We start from the raw sequence: 22,874 nt of genomic DNA on the forward strand, positions 1-22,874 counted from the left end.
TAATAAGCATCAGTATATAAATAGCACGTGAATAATGACTGAACAAAGTGAGTGTGTAAATCAAGAATCATTTGTGAATTTATTCAGTATCATAACCTCTAACAAATCCTGTATGTAAATTTATGCAATTCACAACATTCTGAGTTTTAGTCAAATGACTCTAGCTCAATTATAAAGCCATGCAATGTGCCTTATCATCATAAAATTGCCACATACTATATGTAAAGTATAGTTACACAGTGCTTGTAAAAGCCTTACCTTCTGATTCTTCCAAGAGAGTGTTATTGATGCTCAGTGAGGTCTGATTAAATAGAGTAGAAGCAGAATCATTACTGTCAGTTCCTGTAAGGGTATCATCCAACTGCCGTTTTATTTCACTCATGCTTAGAGATAGTAGATGGGATGATTGATCCTCTGGAGGAAATTCATCACTTTTTTCCCATGATCCATTGCCTCTCTTTAATAGGGCTATGTTTTCACCCTTTAAAAAATGATGGTATATAATTAGCTTCATCCACTACGTCCTTGAAGCACAGAAGCATAAACATCACTTGCACATGAAAATCACTGATATATAATATGTGACTAATGTGAATTTACATAAAATATATGGATGTAATTGTTAAAATGACTATAGATCACACAGGCATTTCTTTCAGTAAAATTCATAAACACTAACACTACTTTCACAGTTATATTCTAAACTTCTTATTTCAGCATTAATTCTAAAGTATTGATCAAGCAGAATGGTGTCAACTATGAAAAAAATTTGAACACAACCCATATCCCTATACGATTATTTACTGGTTAAATCCACAGAATGAATAAGGAATCAGGCAATTTATATTGATCTTAAAACACAAAAACAGAACATCAGTGTTCTTAACAGTAAACACTGTACATAATTTAACAACTTTTCTGTTCCTTCTTACAGTTCCACAGATATGACAAGACCGTTTCATACTGTCCCTATGGACTGACTGAGGAGTGAATGAAATCAGTTCTGGCTTTGTTGCAGGAGCCATTTTCGTGTGTGTTTAAGATGGCTTAAGTAAACCAAAGATCATCAGTATGAATAGTTGTAGACTTCAATCTTCCCACTTCAGATTACATATCGGCTGTCTTAAACTGTGCCATTGGAGTCAGTTTTGAAATTACAGTTTAAGATATTAATATTTTTCCCACAATTAACTCAAATATCTGGAAAAAAAGACATTTACATTGTTTATATTAGCCATATCACACTGTGCCTGAAATACTTGACTGGCCATGCACACTAAATTCAATGCATAAAACTCTCTTAAACTTTGATGTCAGCCTCTCAGAAAACCAGCCATTTATACCATTATTTGAAATGTTACAGGAGCATATTTGTGAAATATGAAAGGGCAATACTAAACCGAAAAAAGCCAAGCTTTGAGCTTAATTTTCATCTTTATTTAGTTCCATGATTGAGTACAAATTTTATGATAATGACAACAAAGCATAAGATGAATTCCGGTGCAATTTCACATGCAATCGACTTTTGTATGGAAAACTGTGAAACATTCTTACCCACAGGGAATTATGTTGAAATCAGGGAAATACCAGGTTCTTTCTTTCCTCCTTGCTTTCCCAGAAGACTGTTTTATTTTGTGCAAACAAATTTTGCAAACCTGTGTTGGAGGAATTTTAGAAGATTATGTCCTCCTACAGACCTATTGTCGATAGTTGCACTAGAAACGATTTCTAGAGCCAGTTATGTCTCTTTCTGGAAGTGTTGTTCACTATTTCCGCCAGACTGTTCCCACCCAAGTTTTTTCGTGGAGTCCGGAGTGATTCAACTCTATCTAGAATCGAAAGTTTCTTATTCACTTAAAAAACAGAAAAAGAGGGGGGGGGGGGGCATGCCATGAATCTCTTGAAAATGAAAGCCCACATTGGCTCAGTCAATAATGACAGCAGCTCTTCTGTTTGCTACTGCTATCATAGTAATTCTGTAAACTGATAACAGAGGGCAGCATCTGTCAAGAGGCATGTCATGTGATGTCTATACACTGTTCTCATACCAAACTAGTCTAGTTTTCGAGTGATAGGTGGCTTGCTAATCGTGAAATATTGCAGCTCAAAATATACTCGGGTGCGGTCTTTTGTGCGCTGCGTCATGACACAAAATGCGCTCCAATTTACTTGCCAAAGTGTTAAATCTGGCAGCCTCCCCAAGCACTTTGCACAGAACATAGTTGAATAATTTCCATGATCACCTATCTCTAGCTGTTCATGAAGTGCAGCACTTCAACCTGCCAGCTGATAATCCTCCCCAGTGCCAATCAATCAAAATTCCCTTTAACTTTCACAACTTTAATAAACTGTCACTTGGGTTGAACACTGGAAACAGGTGAAATTATTTTCTTTCAATGTCTGCTACTTCTACAGTATCACAGTAAAATATTCTCTGTCTTCTCTTAGTAATGGCACCAACTACTCTGAAGGTAATTTATGCTGGGACTGAAATAATGGAACATGTACAATCTCTCTCTCTCTCTCTCTCTCTCTCTCTCTCTCTGTGTCACATACACACACACACACACACACACACACACACACACACACACACACACACACACACAATGACCACTGTCTCCATGTGCAGCAATCTGACTCAATTTAAGTGCTTTCTTGGCCTGCTTATATCTGCAGGAGTATATATAGGTCACATAGCGATGGTATGGAACACAGAGCAGGTCAACAAATGGCTCTGAGCACTATGGGACTTAACATCTGAGGTCATCAGTCCCCTAGAACTTAGAACTACTTAAACCTAAGGACATCACACACATCCATGCCTGAAGCAGGATTCAAACCTGTGACTGTAGCAGTCGCACGGTTCCGGATTGAAGCGCCTAGAACCGCTCGGCCACTGGTCGGCAGCAGGCCAACATATTTTCAGTATTTTTTGGAACATTGTTCCAGGAAAAACAGCGATCTTTAAAATATTATAACTTATTTCAATATATACAGCTGTGATTGCATTTCAGTTATTTATTTTTATTTTTAGATGACCGGTTTCGATCTTTTATGATATCTTCACATCATACATTCTATGAATAGAAATAAAACGTAATGCTTCAGTTCCAATCGAATCAAACTCTAAAATAAAATAATGCAGTAAAGAAGTGCAGCCAATATATCCTTGAAGACTGTAGGAAGTCTTGGCCCCGAGCAGGTCCATCTGTGCAGGCATTGTGTCTGGCATAACACCATTGTGTGCCAATGGCCATGAGACTTTGTTACATTGTGCGAATAACATATAGTAGAAGTATAATTATTAGGAGTTTGGTCCTTGAGAAAACAAGAAAAGATATTTTGATATTATAATGAAGAACATGCACCATAAAATAGTGGCAAAATAGAGAAACTGTAATTGCCCAATAACAGGACACATTTAAATGTGGGCTGCCTTCTGCAGGGCTTTCTGGTTAATCTAAACGTAGCGTAGAGGTTGGTAGGTCAGCTCGGTAACCAAGGGGACGATATATTTTCTACCATTAGTCAAAGCTGTTATGAATTCCCATTAGCAAGAAGGATGCCAGCCAGTATCCATGGAAAAAAATGTGGAATCGATCAGTAGTGTCATCTGCCAGCAGATGCACGTAACCATCTGCAGTTAGTGTAATACACTTATGTAATGCATATTTTATGTAAATTAGCTGCTTGTTATGTAATTATGTTTGCTCAGATGTAAGTGTTCTTTGTTTAAATGGCGGAAAAATACAGACCCAAAACATGAATTGCAAGACACACAGCCACTTTGTACCAGAGGAAGATACATGTATATATGAAGAATGTACTTGATTCTGTATCAAAATAAGTTTTAGTCACAAATAGCAATGAAGTTAATAACAGTGATAAGGGGGTACAGTAATATCTGTCATATATGGCCATTTGGTAAATATTTACACATGAATGTATAATTTACAGTTTATTATAGCATTACATTTGTATGGACATAACATTTATCATTTAAATGGCTACGACACTGTTTACAAATATAATAATACAGTCTTACACTATAGGCAGTAAAATATACATGTAACTTTTACACATATGTAAAACAAATGCATCAAGAATCTAAATAACTTGAGAGCTCAGATAAGTGTTAGTGGTATTGCCAAAGCAGACAGTTACGCAGAACTGCTTTCACTATACCACCACACCACAGCTATTAATTTTAGCAATCTTTGCAGTAAAGACTTATTGACGTTCTAAAGTCATTCAGATTCTTGATGTATGCATTTATTTTACACTTCTGTAAGACTATATTATTATATTTGGGGAAAAAAAACATGCTATTGCCATTTAAGTGACAAATATTATGTCCATGCAAATGTAATGCTATAATGCCGTTCATATGCAAATATTTACCAAATGGGCATATAGAACAGCTCTTACTGTACCACCTTATCATTGTTATTAATTTTATTGCTCTCTGTGACAAACTTTTTTCGATCCTGAATCTAGTGAATTCTTGATATATATACACTGGTACAAACTGGCTGTGTGTCATAACTCTTCTACTCTGTAGGAATCAGCATGGGTTTCAAAAAAGACGATCGAGTGAAACCCAGCTCGCGCTATTCGTCCAAGAGATTCAGAGGGCCATAGACAGGGGTTCCCAGGTAGATGCCGTGTTTCTTGACTTCCGCAAGGCATTTGATACAGTTCCCCACAGTTGTTTAATGAACAAAGTAAGAGCATATGGACTATCAGACCGATTGTGTGATACATTATATGGATAACAGAATGCAGCATGTCATTCTCAATAGAGAGAAGTCTTCCGAAATAAGAGTGATTTCAGGTGTGCCACAGGGGAGTGTCGTAGGACCGTTGCTATTCACAATATACATAAATGACCTTGTGGATGACATTGGAATTTCACTGAGGCTTTTTGCGGTTGATGCTGTGGTATATCTAGAGGTTGTAACAATGGAAAATTGTACTGAAATGAAGGAGGATCTGCAGCGAATTGACGCTTGGTGCAGGGAATGGCAATTGAATCTCAATGTAGACAAGTGTAATGTGCTGTGAATACATAGAAAGAAATATCCCTTATCATTTAGCTACAATATAGTAGGTCAGCAACTGGTAGTAGTCAATTCCATAAATAATCTGGGAGTACGCATTAGGAGTGATTTAAAATGGAATGATCATATAAAGTTGATCGTCGGTGAAGCAGATGCCAGACGGAGATTCATTGGAAGAATCCTAAGGAAATGCAATCCGAAAACAAAGGAAGTAGGTTACAGTACGCTTGTTCGCCCACTGCTCGAATACTGCTCAGCAGTGTGGGATCCGTACCAGATAGGGTTGATAGAAGAGAGAGAAGATCCAATGGAGAGCAGCACGCTTCATTACAGGATCATTTAGTAATCGTGAAAGCATTACGGAGATGATAGATAAACTCCAGTGGAAGACTCTGCAGGAGAGGCGCTCAGTAGCTCGGTACGGGCTTTTGTCAAAGTTTCGAGAACATACCTTCACCGAGGAGTCTAGCAGTATTTGCTCCCTCCTACGTATATCTCGTGAAGAGACCATGAGGATAAAATCAGAGAGATTAGAGCCCACACAGAGGCAAACCGACAATCCTCCTTTCCACGAACAATACGAGACTGGAATAGAAGGGAGAACTGATAGAGGTACTCAAGGTACCCTCCATCACACACCGTGAGCTGGCTTGCAGAGTACGGATGTAGATGTAGATGCAGATGCTTTAGGTCTGCACTCTCCTTGCAAGCAGTGGCTTGCCCATTTTAGCAAAAAACAATTACATCTGAGCAAATGTAACGATATTTATGTAAAATAACACATTGCCCAAGCACATTACACTAGCTGCAGATCGTTATGTACATATGTTGGCAGATGATGTTAATTACCGATTCCACAATTCCATACTTACTAGCTGGTGTCCTCCTTGCCAATGGAAATTCCTAACAGCTTTGACTAGTGGTAGAACACAGCTCGTCTCCTTGGTTGCCAGGCCGACATCTTACTGACCGTATTTGTTTTATGTTTAGGTTTATTATAAGGCCCTGTAGAGGGCAGCACATGTTTAAATGTACCCTATCATTGGGTAATGGCAATTTTTCTATTTTGTCGCTTTTTATAATGCATGTTCTTCAGTATAACATCAAAATATCTTTTCTTGTTTTTTTCAAGGACCAAACTCCTAATAATTATATTTCCAGTGTATGTTCTTCCCACAATGTAATCAAGTCTCTCAGTTATTGGCTACCGATGACGTTATGTCATAGACAGTGGGCTGGGCTTCTGCTATTTAAGGTGACTGGTCTGTGAATACCAGGGGAAACCTTGAAAAAATTAGGATTTGTAAGCCCATATAATGCTTACTATATTCTAAGATATCTTTTGGGAACATTTTTATGTATGAACCACAGCTTTAGCTCTCTCACTTTTTTTAATTACATTTTTTTGTTGCAAGTGAAATAACCATGCTAATTATTTATCTACATCACAGGTACACATTACTCAAAATACTAAGTAGATGGTTTATTTTCCCCCTTTAAGTTCTTTACAGTATTATCTTTAAAGCAGGCTATTGAAAAGATGGTGTCATAAATTGTGGTACAAAAAAATTTCAAGTACGGTTATCAAAAATTTTAGAAATGAATTCGGGGTTTTTCTTTTTTTTTTCTTTCTTTTCTTTTCTTTAAGCGTTTTATTTTCAAAGTTAAGTCGCAAGAGTAATCTACTTTTTAGTTAAGCATGTTTTAAGACAGCATACAAAATTTCAGATTTCTATCTTTAATAGTTTTTAGCTAAAGTGTTCCAGAACATGAAATAATTTACCTTCCAGAAAATTCAAGTTAAAGTTGCTTTTTCTATCAAACTTACATGGCCTTAATGCATCCCAAGTCCATCTTCATCTTGTATCCCTCCCTTCTCTTTTTCACACTTCTACTTCTTCTTCTTCTTTTTATTCTTGCTTCTTTGGTGGCTTCCAACAATGATTTTTCTGCTTTGAAGAGTCTCCTTCGGTCAATGGCTATTAGAGCTCTATGCATATTTAGTCCACCAGGCACTCCTATCAGTTCCATAACATTAAGCCTTGAAACTGCACTATCATTGAAACATAGAACAGTATCTAACATACCATACTGATATGTCTGCTTGTGTGTGTGTGTGTGTGTGTGTGTGTGTGTGTGTGTGTGTGTGTGTGTGTGTGTGTGTGTATGTGCGGATGGACGTGTGTGTGCGCGAGTGTATACCTGTCCCTTTCCCCCCCCTAAGGTAAGTCTTTCCGCTCCTGGGATTGGAATGACTCCTTACCCTCTCCCTTAAAACCCACATCCTTTCGTCTTTCCCTCTCCTTCCCTTTTTCCTGATGAAGCACCCGTGGGTTGCGAAAGCTTGAATTTTGTGTATGTGGTAGTGTTTGTTAGTGTCTCTATCAACATACCAATGCTTTCGTTTGGTAAGTTACATCATCTTTGTCTTTATATATACCTATTTTCACAGTATTTTAGTCATACTAGTACAGTTTTAGGTATCCATTCCCATACACAATTGTTGACATTTTCATTTGGATTTTGAGTCCAACCATGCAAACATTTCTGTAATAATCTTGTGTCACTAAGATCCCCCTATATAGGTTTATGGTTGTAGATCTCACCTTCAGTAACAGCCCTCTGGTAGCCACACCATGAATCACTGCCAAGTGGGCAGAGTGCATGACATGGGTTGTCATCTGTGGAGGATTTATGAAAGAAGGTAGCCCATATTGCCGTTTTCATTCCCTCAAGGTCATTTTTATTTTGTCTTATGGCTTGCCCACAATAATACTGCAACCTGTCTATTTCTTCATCTGTAAGTCGACCACGTCCACTAATGCACTTACCATCAGCTAATTTCTTTCCCTCAAATTCCTCAATCTTGTACCTAACCTTTTCTGGACATGTCCAACACTTTCCATTTTTCCAATTTTTGTGTTAGCATAAGGTTTAGATTCACACACTTTTTGGCACCCCTTTGAGTCTCCATCTCCTAGGCAAGATGTGTACATCACACCATATTTCTCCACTGATCTGTGAAAGATCTTCACAACACCTTCAGATTCCAACCCTCCACTATAACCACTAAACTTAATCAAACATTTATGATTTTCAGTTCCACTAGTACAGCCATGACAGTACTTGGTAAGACATTCCACATCACTTTACCAGTGTCCAAGGATGTAGCTGTCACAACACCATTTCGGTAATGATGGCCTCTTCACTGCCAGGACGCATCCAGGGCTGCAGACATACATGTACTGCCGTCATTCATGTCCACACTTTCCTGAACAGCATTTTTCATACTATCATTGGCTACTTCTAAAGTCTGTAGAAGAATTTTATTGTAGCTGTCAGACCTTTCAGGAGGAGGTAAGACCATAAGAGCACAGAAAACTTGTGGACTTCTGTACCCTTTGCTACACAGCTCATAACACAAGCAAGTTTAATATTTGTGTTGTGCACTCTATGTTTAGTTATACCACCAGTATAACCACATTCGCTTACATCATAAAAATTACAAACTACTCGTAATTTTGGTGCACAACCTCATATAGCACGTACCTCCTCAACTACCTTCACATACTAATGCCACATTCCTTACATTGCAAAGCTTTATTTATTAGCACATAGAGCAAAGTGCTCAACAATAACCCAACCCGAGTGAATAGTTGGCATTTCTATATTATCATCATTAATACTGTCATGCCCATTGCCCAAATATTTCATTTTTAGCTTTGAAGCACTTGGAGTGGTTGAAGCTAATTCAAGTGTTGTATCACATTGTATTTCAGTATTATCAGAGTTAATCTGTTTGGTGAACCAGCTCCTATAAAATTTACGTTGCTTAGCAGAAAACTTCTGAATTTATCCCATTGCTTTCAAGTGGAATAAGAAACTCACGCACACAATACGAAACTCACACACACAATTACTTCCCTGTAAACAAAATATTTGTTCCAAAACAGCAGCAAACAATACTAAACTCTCTGTATAAACAAAAGATAAGCTAAGGGACTAAAATGTCATAAAAACGAAACAAATGAAAGCGAAACTTTATTTTTAACAGAGCTGACTGTGTGCCATGGGGATGTCGTGGTGCATGCAGCCACTTTTAAATTCTTATAATTTGGTACTTTCTGTGGTCCATTTTCCTGGAAGTAAACTTTTTCTAGTTCAAAAAACTACAGTGATTTTTTTAAGACAAAAATTAAAAAATGATTCTTTGACAGTTATTCACGTACAAATCCCGTTAACTATCAGCAGCAGTCATATTTAGCAGTGTTCTCCATGCCTGTACAGATGGATCTGCTCCACGCCAAGCGTTCCTATTGTCTCAATGGTATATCAGCTGCACTTCTTTATAGTCAGTTTTGATTGAAAATGAAGCATTATGTTTTATTCCTCTTCACAGACTGTATGAACTGAAGATGATCTCTTAGAAGATTGAAACCATTCAGCTAAAACCAAAAATAAACAACTTAATTGCAATCATGACTGTGTGTATTGAAGTTATAGTATTTCCATTAGTTATCATTTTGCAGAAATGTTTTTCTGTATTCAGCTTGATGATTTATTGCAGTGGTGACAAAATCATGGCTTCAATGAGGGATATGTCTGAACAGCTGGTGAGCGCATTACATGGTGCATACAGACCACATGAGAATATTACAACTGATTAACAACTGGTGACTTTTGGAGAGAGGTGTCCTCTTTTGCCAGTATATCCCCTCAAACCGCAGAAAGTATAGTATCCTAATCTAGGCTGCATGTAACAGCACTAATTATATTTTGTTACAAAGCAACAGGTGTACACAGGAAAAGACAAAGACTAGCCTAGAGAAATAAATCAGGGAAAAAGAGCATTGTTTGATTTGACAGAAAATTCATCCAGGAGGGTAGAAATATCACAACAATAATTTCTTCACAAGTTTCAAGATGACAAAGGAATCAGAAGGGAAACAAATGATTCTGTTTGGTATAATAACGAAAAATTGTTGTGAACTATTAGCAGACTTTGTTGTAGGGAGGGGAAGAACTGCAGCTTCAAGTCTCTCCGGATTCCAGGAATCAGCTACAATAGTCTCCTGTTGTTCAAATAGGGGTAAGATGGTGTCACTGCTAAGTACGATGCATGTCAAAGAGGAAGTAGGTGAAACAGAAAAACCAATTATAGTCCTAGGCCAGAATGCAAATACAATATTCCAGTGCAAGTATTATTCTGAATTACAATGCGAAGTTCCTCCAGACATGCACACATAGCTGAAGGAACAGGCACTGTGGTGACTAAAGCTGTTATGAAACAGATGAAATATATTCCCAGTTGTGGCTATGGACGACCACCAACTTGCAATAAGCGCAAAATCCAGGTTCGAGTCCTGTTCCATTATACAGCTGATAGTAGTCCATATTCACAACTGCATATATATTTCATGTATATAATACAAATAAGTCAGCGTATATACAATGGACAAATTAGTCAGGAGCTATACCACAAAAGTATGACAAGAAGATTGCCCATGTTTATTTTTTTATAATATTTTGGATATTAGTGATTCAGTGTTTTCACAATTTTTCTCGACTTAACTCCTGGATTTGAGAAAGCTATCTACTACAAAAGAGCAGCATTCCTTTTTGAACTGGGATCATCTCTCTTACACATTAACAGAAGTCAGAGCAGCAAAGCTCCTGTTCTTCCTCCAGCACAAGTGCAAGGAAGGGGGGCTAAAATATGGACAGTGCTCCCTATGTAAATGATCTGTTGATAGAAAACATAAAAAACAGTGCAAATGACTTATTTCTTTTATGTGTAATAATATTTGGAGTTGCTTTGTTCTAAATGCAAGGATGTTCAATATAAAGGACAAAACAACATCTGAAAGTTCTTATACATGAGGTTTTCCTGCTTTCAATTCAGTTATGTGCGTTTTTATGTCAGTTCAGAAGTATATCAAATACTGCCAATAGATCCTGTGTAAATTACTTGGAGTCTTTATGACCCCAGTGGTACTCAATGAAACAAAACAATCTTGGTACTAGGAGGTATAAGAAAGCTGAATCGAACTGCTGTTAATGTGTTATTCTCAGAGAGCTACCACCTCAAAAAAATTTGACAAAACAGGTTGTAGGAGATTAGTCGAAAATTATAGGTCATTTGCTTATCTCCACTTTTGTAAGAGAGTGTTGCTGCTGTGTGCCATGAAACTGAGTTTTGTAGCATTTTGATTTACTTCCCATCCAGCCATCCATGGCAGCACTTTTCTGGCGTTCATAATTTGACCAGAGGGCATGGTTGTCTGTGTTTGAGCTGCAGCTGCGACACTCCGAGGTTAGCTGGGGTGGCGAGATGTAGAAAAAGTTAGTCAGCCAGCAAGCAAATGAAACCAACATCATGTGGAGTCCAGTGACATTGTCATGTTGTAAGTGATGGACAGGCCTCGAGAGTGTTGCCAGGAGGAGGAGGAGATTACTATTTAACATCCCGTCGACAATGAGGTCATTAGAGACGGAGCACAAGCTCGGATTACGGAAGGATGGGGAAGGAAATCGGCCACGCCCTTTCTAAGGAACCATCTCGGCATTTGCCTGAAGCGATTTAGGGAAATCACGGAAAACCTAAATCAGGACAGCCGGATGCGGGATTGAACCTTCGTCCTCCCGAATAGTGTTGCCAGGAGCCAGACTGGCACAACAGCTGAGGTGTACTTAATGACTGGCTGGCCCTGAAGATGGAGTGATAAGTAAGTCAGCTGTAACAAGTGGTAAAGGCACCATCTACAGGCCAACAGCTCTGCCACAGTGAAAGAGGTGGACAAACATTTGGCAAACTGTCGCGGCCAAGAATCGATGCAGTGGCCATGGTTGTCCATATTGGCTGGCCGAGCCTTGATGTGTCAGTCAGTGGACAACTTCAGCCACTGTCGGAAGCCACAATGGCTAGCAGTGTGCAAGTCATGAGGTAGCAGCGGTCCTGTATTGGAGCCCTCTCCAGAGTTGTCCTGGATGATGCCTGTCGAGTCCAAGTTGCTGTCGAGAGCCACAGTTGGAGCAGAGCAGAGAGTTAGTTGGCGACCAGCAACCAAGCCATTAGTTCAGCTAGAATGTGTTGTGCCTAGGAGCCGGGCAGACAACAACAATGCGGGGCAACACCTACCCATAGGGCAGATGTGTCTTCACCTGGGGGTCAAAGAAGACTGCATCCACAACAGGAAACAGAGAAGAGCTTTCTTTTTTTTCCTGCTGTGGTTTATGGAGCACTAGGAGTGTGCTTTAATGGTCTGAAGTGTCTGGCAGGCAGCTGACAAGCTGTCAGACTGAAATTACTGGATGGCAGATGCTAGTAATGTGTTTTGAATAGTGGCTCGTGTATGTATTTTGAATATTCATGTTTATTACATTTTACAATATTACATGGTGTGGTCATGGGGGTGCAAGCATGTGATTTTTGTGCTGTGCCTTATCTCCATTGTACACAGGAATCCTATGTACAATTTGTAATCTCACTGAAGGTGTATTCAACTGATGTACATAGCTATAAGTTCTCTGAATTTTGAGTTGCTGTTATTGTCTGTAGACTAGATAGCACTGCTGTATGTAGTGTAAGTAAGTTGCTAGTGGAGATCCTTGGTAGTAGAGGTAGATCCTATTGTGATTTTAATCATTTTTTCTACTGTGTTTCTATGACTGTCCAATTGTAACAGGCTATAGGCAGAGAGGTTGAATATTGTGCTTTCTATTCTGTTGCCCTCAGTTGGCACCTGCTTGTGTCTTAAACGGGCTGAAGTACATTTGAATTTTATATGTATTGCATAGCTCAGGGATATTTTTTAAAATTTATTTTATTATTATGTTATGCCTATTTTAAAGAAGTATTAGCTATAGGCAGAATATTGTTGATTCATTATTAATTGCCTGACATTCTGTTGGTGTCATTGTGTTTGTGTGTTAATAAATGGTTTTATAAAATAAGACCACACCTGCAAAACCCACCAACCCAAACCCTAACTCACCCAGAACCTGCACTACAACAGCATACTTAAGTCTTTCAGGAAATACACCTTGACTCATCAACTGGTTACCACTGCAACTACAGAAGCAACAAGGAGAGATGGTGGGGGGTGGGAGGAGGAGGGGTGGGGGACACCACATGAGCATGATTTTAGTACTTTGGTTGAAATACCAGAACAGCCAGAAGATTTACTGTTTTTTAATGATCTAATGATTTTTTTTTTTTTTTTTTTTTTTTTTTTTTTTTTTTTTTTTTTTTTTTTGTGATCTCTCCAACAGATTACCTGGCAAAACTGATGTCTTCTGGTGGGGTACGACATGTCTGCCTAAATCAGTCTAATGGATCTGCTTTCCAATGGTTCCTTTCTGTCACTGTACGTGCTGCTAGGAAGAATTCACTGAATTTAGTAGCCAGAAGTTTGATGTAATATCAGCTGTCTCACTGTTGTTGCCATGGCAGAGCTGAATATCTCTTGCCTTGCTGAGTTTATTCTTTTTATGCCTAGTAAGGCTCCAAACTGCCTTCGTTTTAAATTTGGACTTTTTTATTTTTAGTGCACTATATGTGGTTTTTGCCTTTTAGAGACATAGTAAAATTTTCTGCAATAAGCTGAAAGTACTCTTTTGTGTATTAGAACTAGTTCTCTGCATTAAATAAAGCTCCATCTTTCTGGCATAAGACACTTTGAACAACCATATTAGCCACCCTTTCTCAAGGCTGCCACTGACACTTGTTCCTGAAAACTGAAAATATAATAATGGAAGAATGTTTTTAAGAAATAAATTTCAGTTTTACTGTATGTCCTTTGTAAACTACTTCTCATTATTCATTATGTAAATTTTCTTCGAATAGTGTAAATGAGTCAGTACTGTTTGGCCATGATATAAAGATACTTTGTGTAGTGGGTGTTGGGGGGTACAGGAGGCAGGCCTTGCCCCCACATTAGGGCTACAATCGGTGAGGAGCAATGAGGTGAACACTGACTACACCTCACACTGTTGGCACCATTACCTGTGTTTTATGATTATATGTGAGCAGCTGCGACAATCACAAAATATTCGTAGGACTCTGAGACAAACGAATAACTTCCAACATATGCAGATTTTCTCTGTTAATGGCAACACTAGTAAAAACGATCTTCCTACAGTATGCAAACACTGTTAATGATTCTATGAAATTGTATGTTTTCCTTCTCAGTTGAACCTGATTGATACTTTATTGCTGTCATCTGATCATCATTGGCACGTCATTTATTATAGCCCTCACATATATTCCGTGAAATACATTTGGGTTTAGAAATAAATGATCCCCTGCAATTTTTATTGCACCACCTTCCTACTGGGATGAAGTCAGTATTAAAATCTCCACATATATTAACATCACACTTATTCCAACCAAGTCTCATTGGTACACCTTCTACTTGTTTAATATAGACTAAAAAGTTTTGAAGTTGGGAGCCTGTACGCTGGCAGAAATGCTACCTCATTTGTTTTCAAGTCTATTCCAGAACTACAGATCTCATAGAGCTGTTCAGTAGAGTACTCATTTATGTCTATGGCCTTGGACTTTATTTCACTTTCTGTGCATAAAGCCACTTCCCATTTGCTGAAATCAACCAGGTGCAGCTAATCAATTTCTGTCACTTGTAAATATTGTTCTGTTATGAATAGCACACCTGTAAGAACAGCTTTTGATTTTTCTGTCTTGTACTAACAAGAGAAGCTCCTCTTTCGCATTTAATAGGCTGTTGTGATCTGATGGACAAGTTTAATGTTTTACAATTGTTATTCTTGAAATACTTTTTTCCGTTTCTCCACTTATTGTTGAACTATGTCTATAATTATTCCTCAGCTTTTCTTTTCGAAATATTTACCATAAAAAAGGCCCAGTGGTCTTATTGGAAATTATACAGATTGAACAGATCTGGTTACTGTGAATGCTTCTGGGAATTAGGTGTGCAAGTAAATTCTTAATGGAAATATTTATGGTAAAGTGATTCTAACATTTATTGACGGTAAGACAAGTGTAAATTGGTAGATGCCTATTTAAGGGCTGCACTAGTGCCATTCAGTCTCCTCTTCTGCTCTGTACTTACCATAAATAAAACTTGACACTTGCACAATGTTTGTAATAAAAACTTCTGGTTTTGGATGATATCTTTCAACTTCAGTTATATGAATATGGGCAACCATAATCACATTGTGTGGGATGGGTAACTCTGTCCAGTTACAAAGAGTGAGACACAAACAGCAATGAAATTACATCCATCATCTGATGTGACTTGACAGGGTATACTTTTGGACACCAGGTGCCTCCAGATTTCATACCACAGCATCCAACACAGATGTGAACCTACATCATAATTAAGCAGGGGACACTATGGAGCAGCTCACATACACCACTGTCCTGGACTTCCTACTAGCTGACTGGTTGTCAACATTCAATAAAGAAAACTGTGGCACAGGTGAGTTTTATTTACTGCAGTTATTAATTCCAACACACACAGAAAAAAGAAGTTTCTATTGTACTTACCGGTTCGTGGACTCTCAGCTGATGCAACCAATCAGAAAAAAAGTCAGGTTCCCAGACTGCAACTACATCACATTCAGTATCATATACTTTTATGACTGGCATTAATCTGTGATCCTTAACAATGTGTTGGTGATAAAATTCCTGGCAAAGGATATAAAGCAGAAAACTACTTTCAAATTATTGCAGAAATAATTAAACAATACTTATCTGTATATTACTTCCATGAACTCAAAAATCAATAAAAACATAATTATAGTATACCTAGGGCAAGCAATTAATACTTTAAGAAGAACAACATATGGCTGTGTCTACATTTTGCTTCCTTAAGTACTAAAAGTATTTTCCCTATAATGCAGACACCAACAAAGACAGAAAAAGGAGGGGGCAAGGTTTCTGCATTTAAATTTTTATGGACAGAAGATGTGTGTCACTTCCAATACATCTTACCACCAATCCTATTACAAACATCTAAATGTTTTAATTGTTGAAGAAATGCAGCTGTAACAGTGGGAAAGCAGTACAATATAGAGGAAAAGTGGAGTATATGAATCATTGGAAGAAAATGACAGAAAATGGCATGTAATTTTGGAATGGTAAAGAGAGATAATTTTAATTAAATTGATCAGTACAGTTCCTGTAAAAAGAACATGTCCTTTACTGAACAATAAGCTGAATCTCCAGCTATTCCAATTTTACTTTGGTCAAGGGCAAAGGTAAAGGTGAATTTCACAAACTGAGCAATGGGTATCCTCAAGGCTCTACTCTGCCCCTAGGCTGTTTAGCCTATACTCCCATGGATTGCCAGAAACTTCGTCAGATTTATATACATCTCAGATATCTATCTGCCTAGTGGTTCAACAGACCAAAGTTTTGGAAGCAGAAGAAATTGTGACCAAGGACTTGCAAGTATTAGATACATAATATACAAGGTAGGAGGCTCCATGCAAACCCATTGAAAAACTGCTGTACACTTGACTCTCGCTAATCCGGCATTCAAGTCGTCCTGCCTCTCAGCAATCCAGTGCACATCCAAAAACACACACACAATGAATTATCATGCTTAGTTAAACAATGCTTTATATACCGTATTTGAAGCTGTAGATTTCTTTACAGCTCGGAATCATGTCTTCAGAAAGGAAACACGTTACGCTAGACCTCAAGCAGAAACTTCAACTTTTAGATAAGTTAAATAGAGGTTCTTCGCAGAGAGCCATTGCTGCTGAGTTTAATGTTGGAAGAGCAACTGTTTATGACACCAGAAAGAAAGAAGGTGTAACTCGACAGTTCTCAACACAAATGAATAGCGAGTTGGGAAAACGGAAGGTTGTGCGAAAGAGTGAGAATAAAGAACTGGACGTAGCTATTTACAGATGGTTCATACAACTACACAGTAAAGGAATTCCAGTCAGTGCCCCGATTATAAAGGAAAAAGCAGCTGTGTTTAACAAACAACTTGATGGTAGTAACTCGTTTGCAACGAGCGAAGGTTGGCTATCGACCTGGAAAAAATGACCTGGCATTCGGCAGCTGACAGTCACTGGGGAAAGTCACTCAGCTAATGATAAGGATGCTGATGAGTTTGTAAGCAAGATATGGAAGATAATAGAAGAAAATTTAACTGCTGATGCCTTGTATAATGCTGATGAAACAGGACTCTTTTACAAAATGCTTCCTTCAAGCTGCCAAGAATGAGAAAAGCTCATTGTTACAAGCAACAGAAACAGCACGTAACATTAATGGTGTGTTGTAATGCAAATGGGAGTCATAAACTACCGCTTATGGTGATCGGAAAATCCCAACATCCATGTTGTTTTCAACAGACTGACATAAATACTCTACCACTGCAGTATCGTGCTCAGTAGAATGCATAGATAGGCAGACAAATATTCTCTTGGTGGTTCCATGAAACGTTTGTACCAGCAGTGAGAAAAGAACTAAAGAAGAAAAAGCTTCCACTGAAAGCTATCCTTATACAGTAATTGACAATGCTACCAGTCATCCTTCAGATGTTTCTCTAAAGTCCGCTAGTAAGCATGTACAAGCACTCTTTCTCCCATCCAATGTGACAGCCCTAATTCAGCCCATGGACAAGGGAATTTTGGAATCAATTAAACGTCATTATCAACATTCACTTCTCGTCTCTTTGCTGAACGAAAGTGAAATCAACTCTACTGAGACTGTGCTGAAGGCATGGAAAGCAATTAACATACGCGATGTTGTTTTCCAATCAGCCGAAGCATGGGATAAAGTAGAGAGTGCTACCATAATGAAGAACTGGAGAAAATTGTGACCATCCATTGATGCCGAGTTGGAGCCAGTAGTGAGTGACAACAATGAGCCAGTCAATTCGGAATTATCAGTTACTTTGCACACTGACATGTTCCACAACCTTCCAGGAGGAGAAGAAATTGATGATGAAGATGTTACTATGTGGCTGTATGAGGAAAATTGTGATACGGACAAAACTTTAACAGATGAAGAAATAATAAAAAGTGTGCAAGAAAGTAATGATGAAAGTGATGAAGAGGACACAGGAGGAGAGAACATGAAGATTTTCCACACTGCCGATGCTGATGCTGCCGAGGTCTTCCTGGAGTACATTATGCAACAACCAGATACATGCAGTACCGATGAAATGCTTGTAAAGCAGTTTCATGATAAAGCATGCCTCAGTCATCATTGCGACAGTTAAAAATTAATGTATTTTTGGATTTAATAAAGTATATCCTCTATGTTTTAAAACTGTATCCTTCAGTTTAATAAAGTACAGTACACTATATCCCCTATGCTTTCAAAATAAGTAAAAAACAAAATAAAAATATAAAATAAATTTCAGACACTCAATAATCCGGCACTTTCGCTAATCCGACACCTGTATGTGCCAGGAATGGCCGGATTAGTGAGAGTCTAGTGTATTCTATCTCAGTAACAAAGTACATTATTATCTGGAAATACAGCGCAACAACACTACAAAGTATCTGGGTATCAATGTTGATAGGCTACTTAGCTATCAACACCATCTTTGCAGAACAGCTGAAAACATAAAATGGGACTTCATAGAAAACCAACAAAAAGAAAATGAGAATAATAGCAAAGGCCTTGGTTTCTTTATCAGCCTCATGGTTAAACAGTTGTGACAACTCAATATTCAGATTCAGCAACCTGCTGACATTGCATGTAGCATATCATACACAATATAATTCACCTAGGTTTTATAATCTGACTACAATCTCATCAACCAGTGGAAGAACCGCCATGAACCTGTTACCCACCATTTTCATTCCCAAGACTACATAAAAATATGAGGCCATTCTTTATCCCCGTAAGGTTTCTCCAAAATTAAAAATCTGCCAACCGTTTGGACTTCGACCTTTGTACTGCCATTTGGCACAATCTTGAGCACATCATATGTGGAATGGAAAGAACTGCTATTACTCTATACAGCTGGAAATACTAAGAACTTCCGAGTAGTGACTGCAGCGATGTGATACAGGCAGGACCACATATAGTACAAGTGTGCCCATTGTGTGCTTTCACTACATCTCTGGAAGAGTTTCATGAGAGCAACTTCAAAGCAGTCAATACACACCTGTTTTTTTTTGACAGGTTTCCCAAATTTTAGGTTTGTAGTAGTTATATTTCTTTGCGATTGTTCTACAGCATCAAACACTAAATAACAGGTCATGATGCAAATCCTCATCCTCTGCTAGGATACAAGTACGAGGGTTATTCAGAAAGTAAGATCCAAATTGCCATAGCTAATAGAATGACATGTGAACACTGAAATCAAATGACGCCATTTGCATTGGTTTTGTCACAGTCTGCTGTTTAAAGTGTCGGTTCAAAATGTTTAAAACAATTCATCAACTGTGAAATACAGTCTGTGATTCAGTTTTTAACAACAAAGAATGTTGCAGCAGCAGAAATTCATTGACAAATAAGTGAAGTGTATGGCCCCAATGGAATGAGTGACAGCAAAACACATGAGTAGGTGGGAACTTTCAAGGATGGATGGGAAAAATGTCCATAATACACCACAATCAGGCCACCCATCAGTTTGGTCGAAGCTGTGGATGAAACGATTCGTGAAGACTGGTGATTCACAATTTCAACTTTAGCAGTGGAATTTCCAAATGTGGAATGGACAACTTTGGATAAAATTGCTCCTGAAAAGTTGCAATTTTGTGAAATGTGCATGTTGGGTTCCAAGGCTACTTACTGAAGAAAACAAAATGGAAAAATAGCTTTCTTAGAGCAATTTCATAAGGAAGATGATAAATTTTTACAGATAATTGTCACAGAGGATGAGAAATGAGTCAATGGAATGGTATGAGAGGCCGAGGAGGGGGCACGAGGGTGGGGAGGGAGGGCATGAGAGGGGTAGGGCACGAGGAGGGAGGGCGAGGGCACGAGGAAGGGGGGGAGGGCACGAGGAAGGGGTTGAGGGCACGAGGGAGGGGGGGAGGGCACGAGGGAGGGGGGGAGGGCACGAGGGAGGGGGGGAGGGCACGAGGGAGGGGGGGAGGGCACGAGGGAGGGGGGGAGGGCACGAGGGAGGGGGGGAGGGCACGAGGGAGGGGGGGAGGGCACGAGGGAGGGGGGGAGGGCACGAGGGAGGGGGGGAGGGCACGAGGGAGGGGGGGAGGGCACGAGGGAGGGGGGGAGGGCACGAGGGAGGGGGGGAGGGCACGAGGGAGGGGGGGAGGGCACGAGGGAGGGGGGGAGGGCACGAGGGAGGGGGGGAGGGCACGAGGGAGGGGGGGAGGGCACGAGGGAGGGGGGGAGGGCACGAGGGAGGGGGGGAGGGCACGAGGGAGGGGGGGAGGGCACGAGGGAGGGGGGGAGGGCACGAGGGAGGGGGGGAGGGCACGAGGGAGGGGGGGAGGGCACGAGGGAGGGGGGGAGGGCACGAGGGAGGGGGGGAGGGCACGAGGGAGCGGGGGAGGGCACGAGGGAGCGGGGGAGGGCACGAGGGAGGGGGGGAGGGCACGAGGGAGGGGGGGAGGGCACGAGGGAGGGGGGGAGGGCACGAGGGAGGGGGGGAGGGCACGAGGGAGGGGGGGAGGGCACGAGGGAGGGGGGAGGGCAGGGGGGAGCGCAGGGGGGAGGGGGGGAGGGCAGGGGGGGAGGGGGGAGGGCAGGGGGAGGGGAGGGCAGGGGGGAGGGCACGAGGAGGGGAGGGTGTGGGGGGAGGGCACGAGGAGGGGAGGGTGTGGGGGGGAGGGCACGAGGAGGGGAGGGTGTGGGGGGGAGGGCACGAGGAGGGGAGGGTGTGGGGGGGAGGGCACGAGGAGGGGAGGGTGTGGGGGGGAGGGCACGAGGAGGGGAGGGTGTGGGGGGGAGGGCACGAGGAGGGGAGGGTGTGGGGGGGAGGGCACGAGGAGGGGAGGGTGTGGGGGGGAGGGCACGAGGAGGGGAGGGTGTGGGGGGGAGGGCACGAGGAGGGGAGGGCACGAGGGTAGTAGGGCGAGGGGGGGCCAGGGCACGAGGAGGGGAGGGCGAGGGGGGGGGCAGGGCACGAGAAGGGGGCAGGGCAGGGCACGAAGAGGGGAGGGCGATGGGGGCACAAGGAGTTCGTTTTGTTTTGCTTTAGGGCACAAAGAAAACAGCTCGGGTAATACACACCCAAGTAAAAACTAGAGAACACAAACACAGAGCAGAGTTAAACGACTATCAGTCCCAATGGACAGAATAGGAGACAGTTAAAAACAGGCATGTGGAAAAGGGCTAAAAAAGCCATACAGTAAAGGAGATCCAAAACTAAAAATGAAATGGACTTCACCATATTGTAGCGGCAGATAAAAAGTAAAACGTGGTTGACAGCCCACGAGTCATTCGCTAAAATGGCTGATAAATCAGGCGGCTGATAGATCAGACGGCAAACCGAAGCTGGAACTTACATGTTTTTAAAAAAAAGGCCATTCCAGCAGGAAGTAGTGGACAGTTAAAATTTGTGCGCAATGTGGACAAAGTGGTGGGGTAGTGCCACTGAGCAAATGACGATGGCCTAAAAGGCAGTGCCCAGCCCAGTATGCAACCGAGTTAAAATAATCTCCTCCTGGCGGGAGGGCCAAGAGGAGTTTGTACAAGGCACTGGGAGAAACTTCATAAGCCAAAGCTTATTCCTGTGAAGGGAGGACCATTGGCGACATCAAAGAGACATCACCTCCTGACAGATAGCAACACAGAGATCATCAGAGGGAATATACTCGTGGGCTGAAGTACGAAGACTGCAGCCATGGCAGCAACAGCAGCAGCCTCATTTCCTGGCAGACGACATGGCCAGGGACGCACAGAAACCAACAATGAGTAAGTGACAGGTTTCCTGGACCTGTTGCACTTAGGGATGGGCAGTGTACAGTGCACACAGACTTTGAAGGGCTCTGAGCGAGTCTGAGCGGACACAACTGGAAAGCCTGTGTCGCTTGATGTATTCCATAGCCTGATACAAGGTGAAGAGCTCGGCTGTAAAGACTGAGGAGTGTGCCAGAAGCTGATATCGACAGAACACGGGTGCCAGTGACGAAGGCACACTCGACCCCACGGTCAGTCCAAGAGCCATCAGTGTATACAAAGGTACTATCGCGAAGTTCCATGTATAGGTTGTGAAACTGGAGGCGACAGACCAAGGCTGGAGTAGGGTCCATAGGAAGCGAATGAAAGCTAAGGTGGTGAAGGGTTCACACCCACTGGGAAAGTTGCAGGTAGTATGAGTTAAGCCGCCATAGTAAGTGGCAAAAGCGGACTCCAGGAGGTAACAGAGAAGAGAGACGAGCACCATACTGACGATCAAAGGAATCATCAAAGTAGGAGGCATAGGATGGGTGGCCATGTATGGCAGACAAATGGCATGCGTATCTGCTAAGGAGAAAGTCACGGCAGTAGGGCAGTGGTAATTCAGCAGCTTCAGCATACAGACTCTCAACCGGGCTGGTGTAAAAGGTGCCCGTGGCCAAACGGATGCCACGATGGTGGATAGTGTTGAGACAGCGTAAGAGGGATGGGCGTGCAGATGCATAAACAAAGCACCCACAGTCAAGTTTTGAATAGACAAGGGACCAGTACAAAAGGAGGAGGGTGGTTTGATCGGCACCCCAGGAAATACCAGTGAGGACACGTAGGAGATTGAGGGACCGCATACAGTGGGCTGTCAGTTAAGACACATGGGAGGACCAAGAGAGTTTCCTATTGAGCATGAGCCCCAGAAAAGTCATAGTTTTAATGAACGAAAAGGCAACCGGCCCAAGATGTAGAGATGGTTGGAGAAACCACTTGTGCTGCCAGAA

The 22,874-nt window shown here is 41.1% G+C and overlaps 1 protein-coding gene across 1 annotated transcript in view; it reads right to left on the reverse strand.

The window, feature by feature from the left end:
* Positions 1 to 22,874, reverse strand: part of LOC124616718 (kinesin-like protein KIF14) — a 250,548-nt gene that overhangs the window by 38,955 nt on the left and 188,719 nt on the right. Inside the window, exons 15-16 of the mRNA XM_047145078.1 lie at positions 15,589 to 15,729; positions 259 to 481 (exon numbers count right to left, since the gene is read on the reverse strand). Of these exons, the coding sequence (XP_047001034.1) occupies positions 259 to 481; positions 15,589 to 15,729 (364 nt within the window). The remainder of the gene's footprint in view (positions 1 to 258; positions 482 to 15,588; positions 15,730 to 22,874) is intronic.

Source organism: Schistocerca americana, chromosome 5 (assembly GCF_021461395.2).
Source record: "Schistocerca americana isolate TAMUIC-IGC-003095 chromosome 5, iqSchAmer2.1, whole genome shotgun sequence".
In the NCBI taxonomy this organism is placed as follows: Eukaryota; Metazoa; Arthropoda; class Insecta; order Orthoptera; family Acrididae; genus Schistocerca; species Schistocerca americana.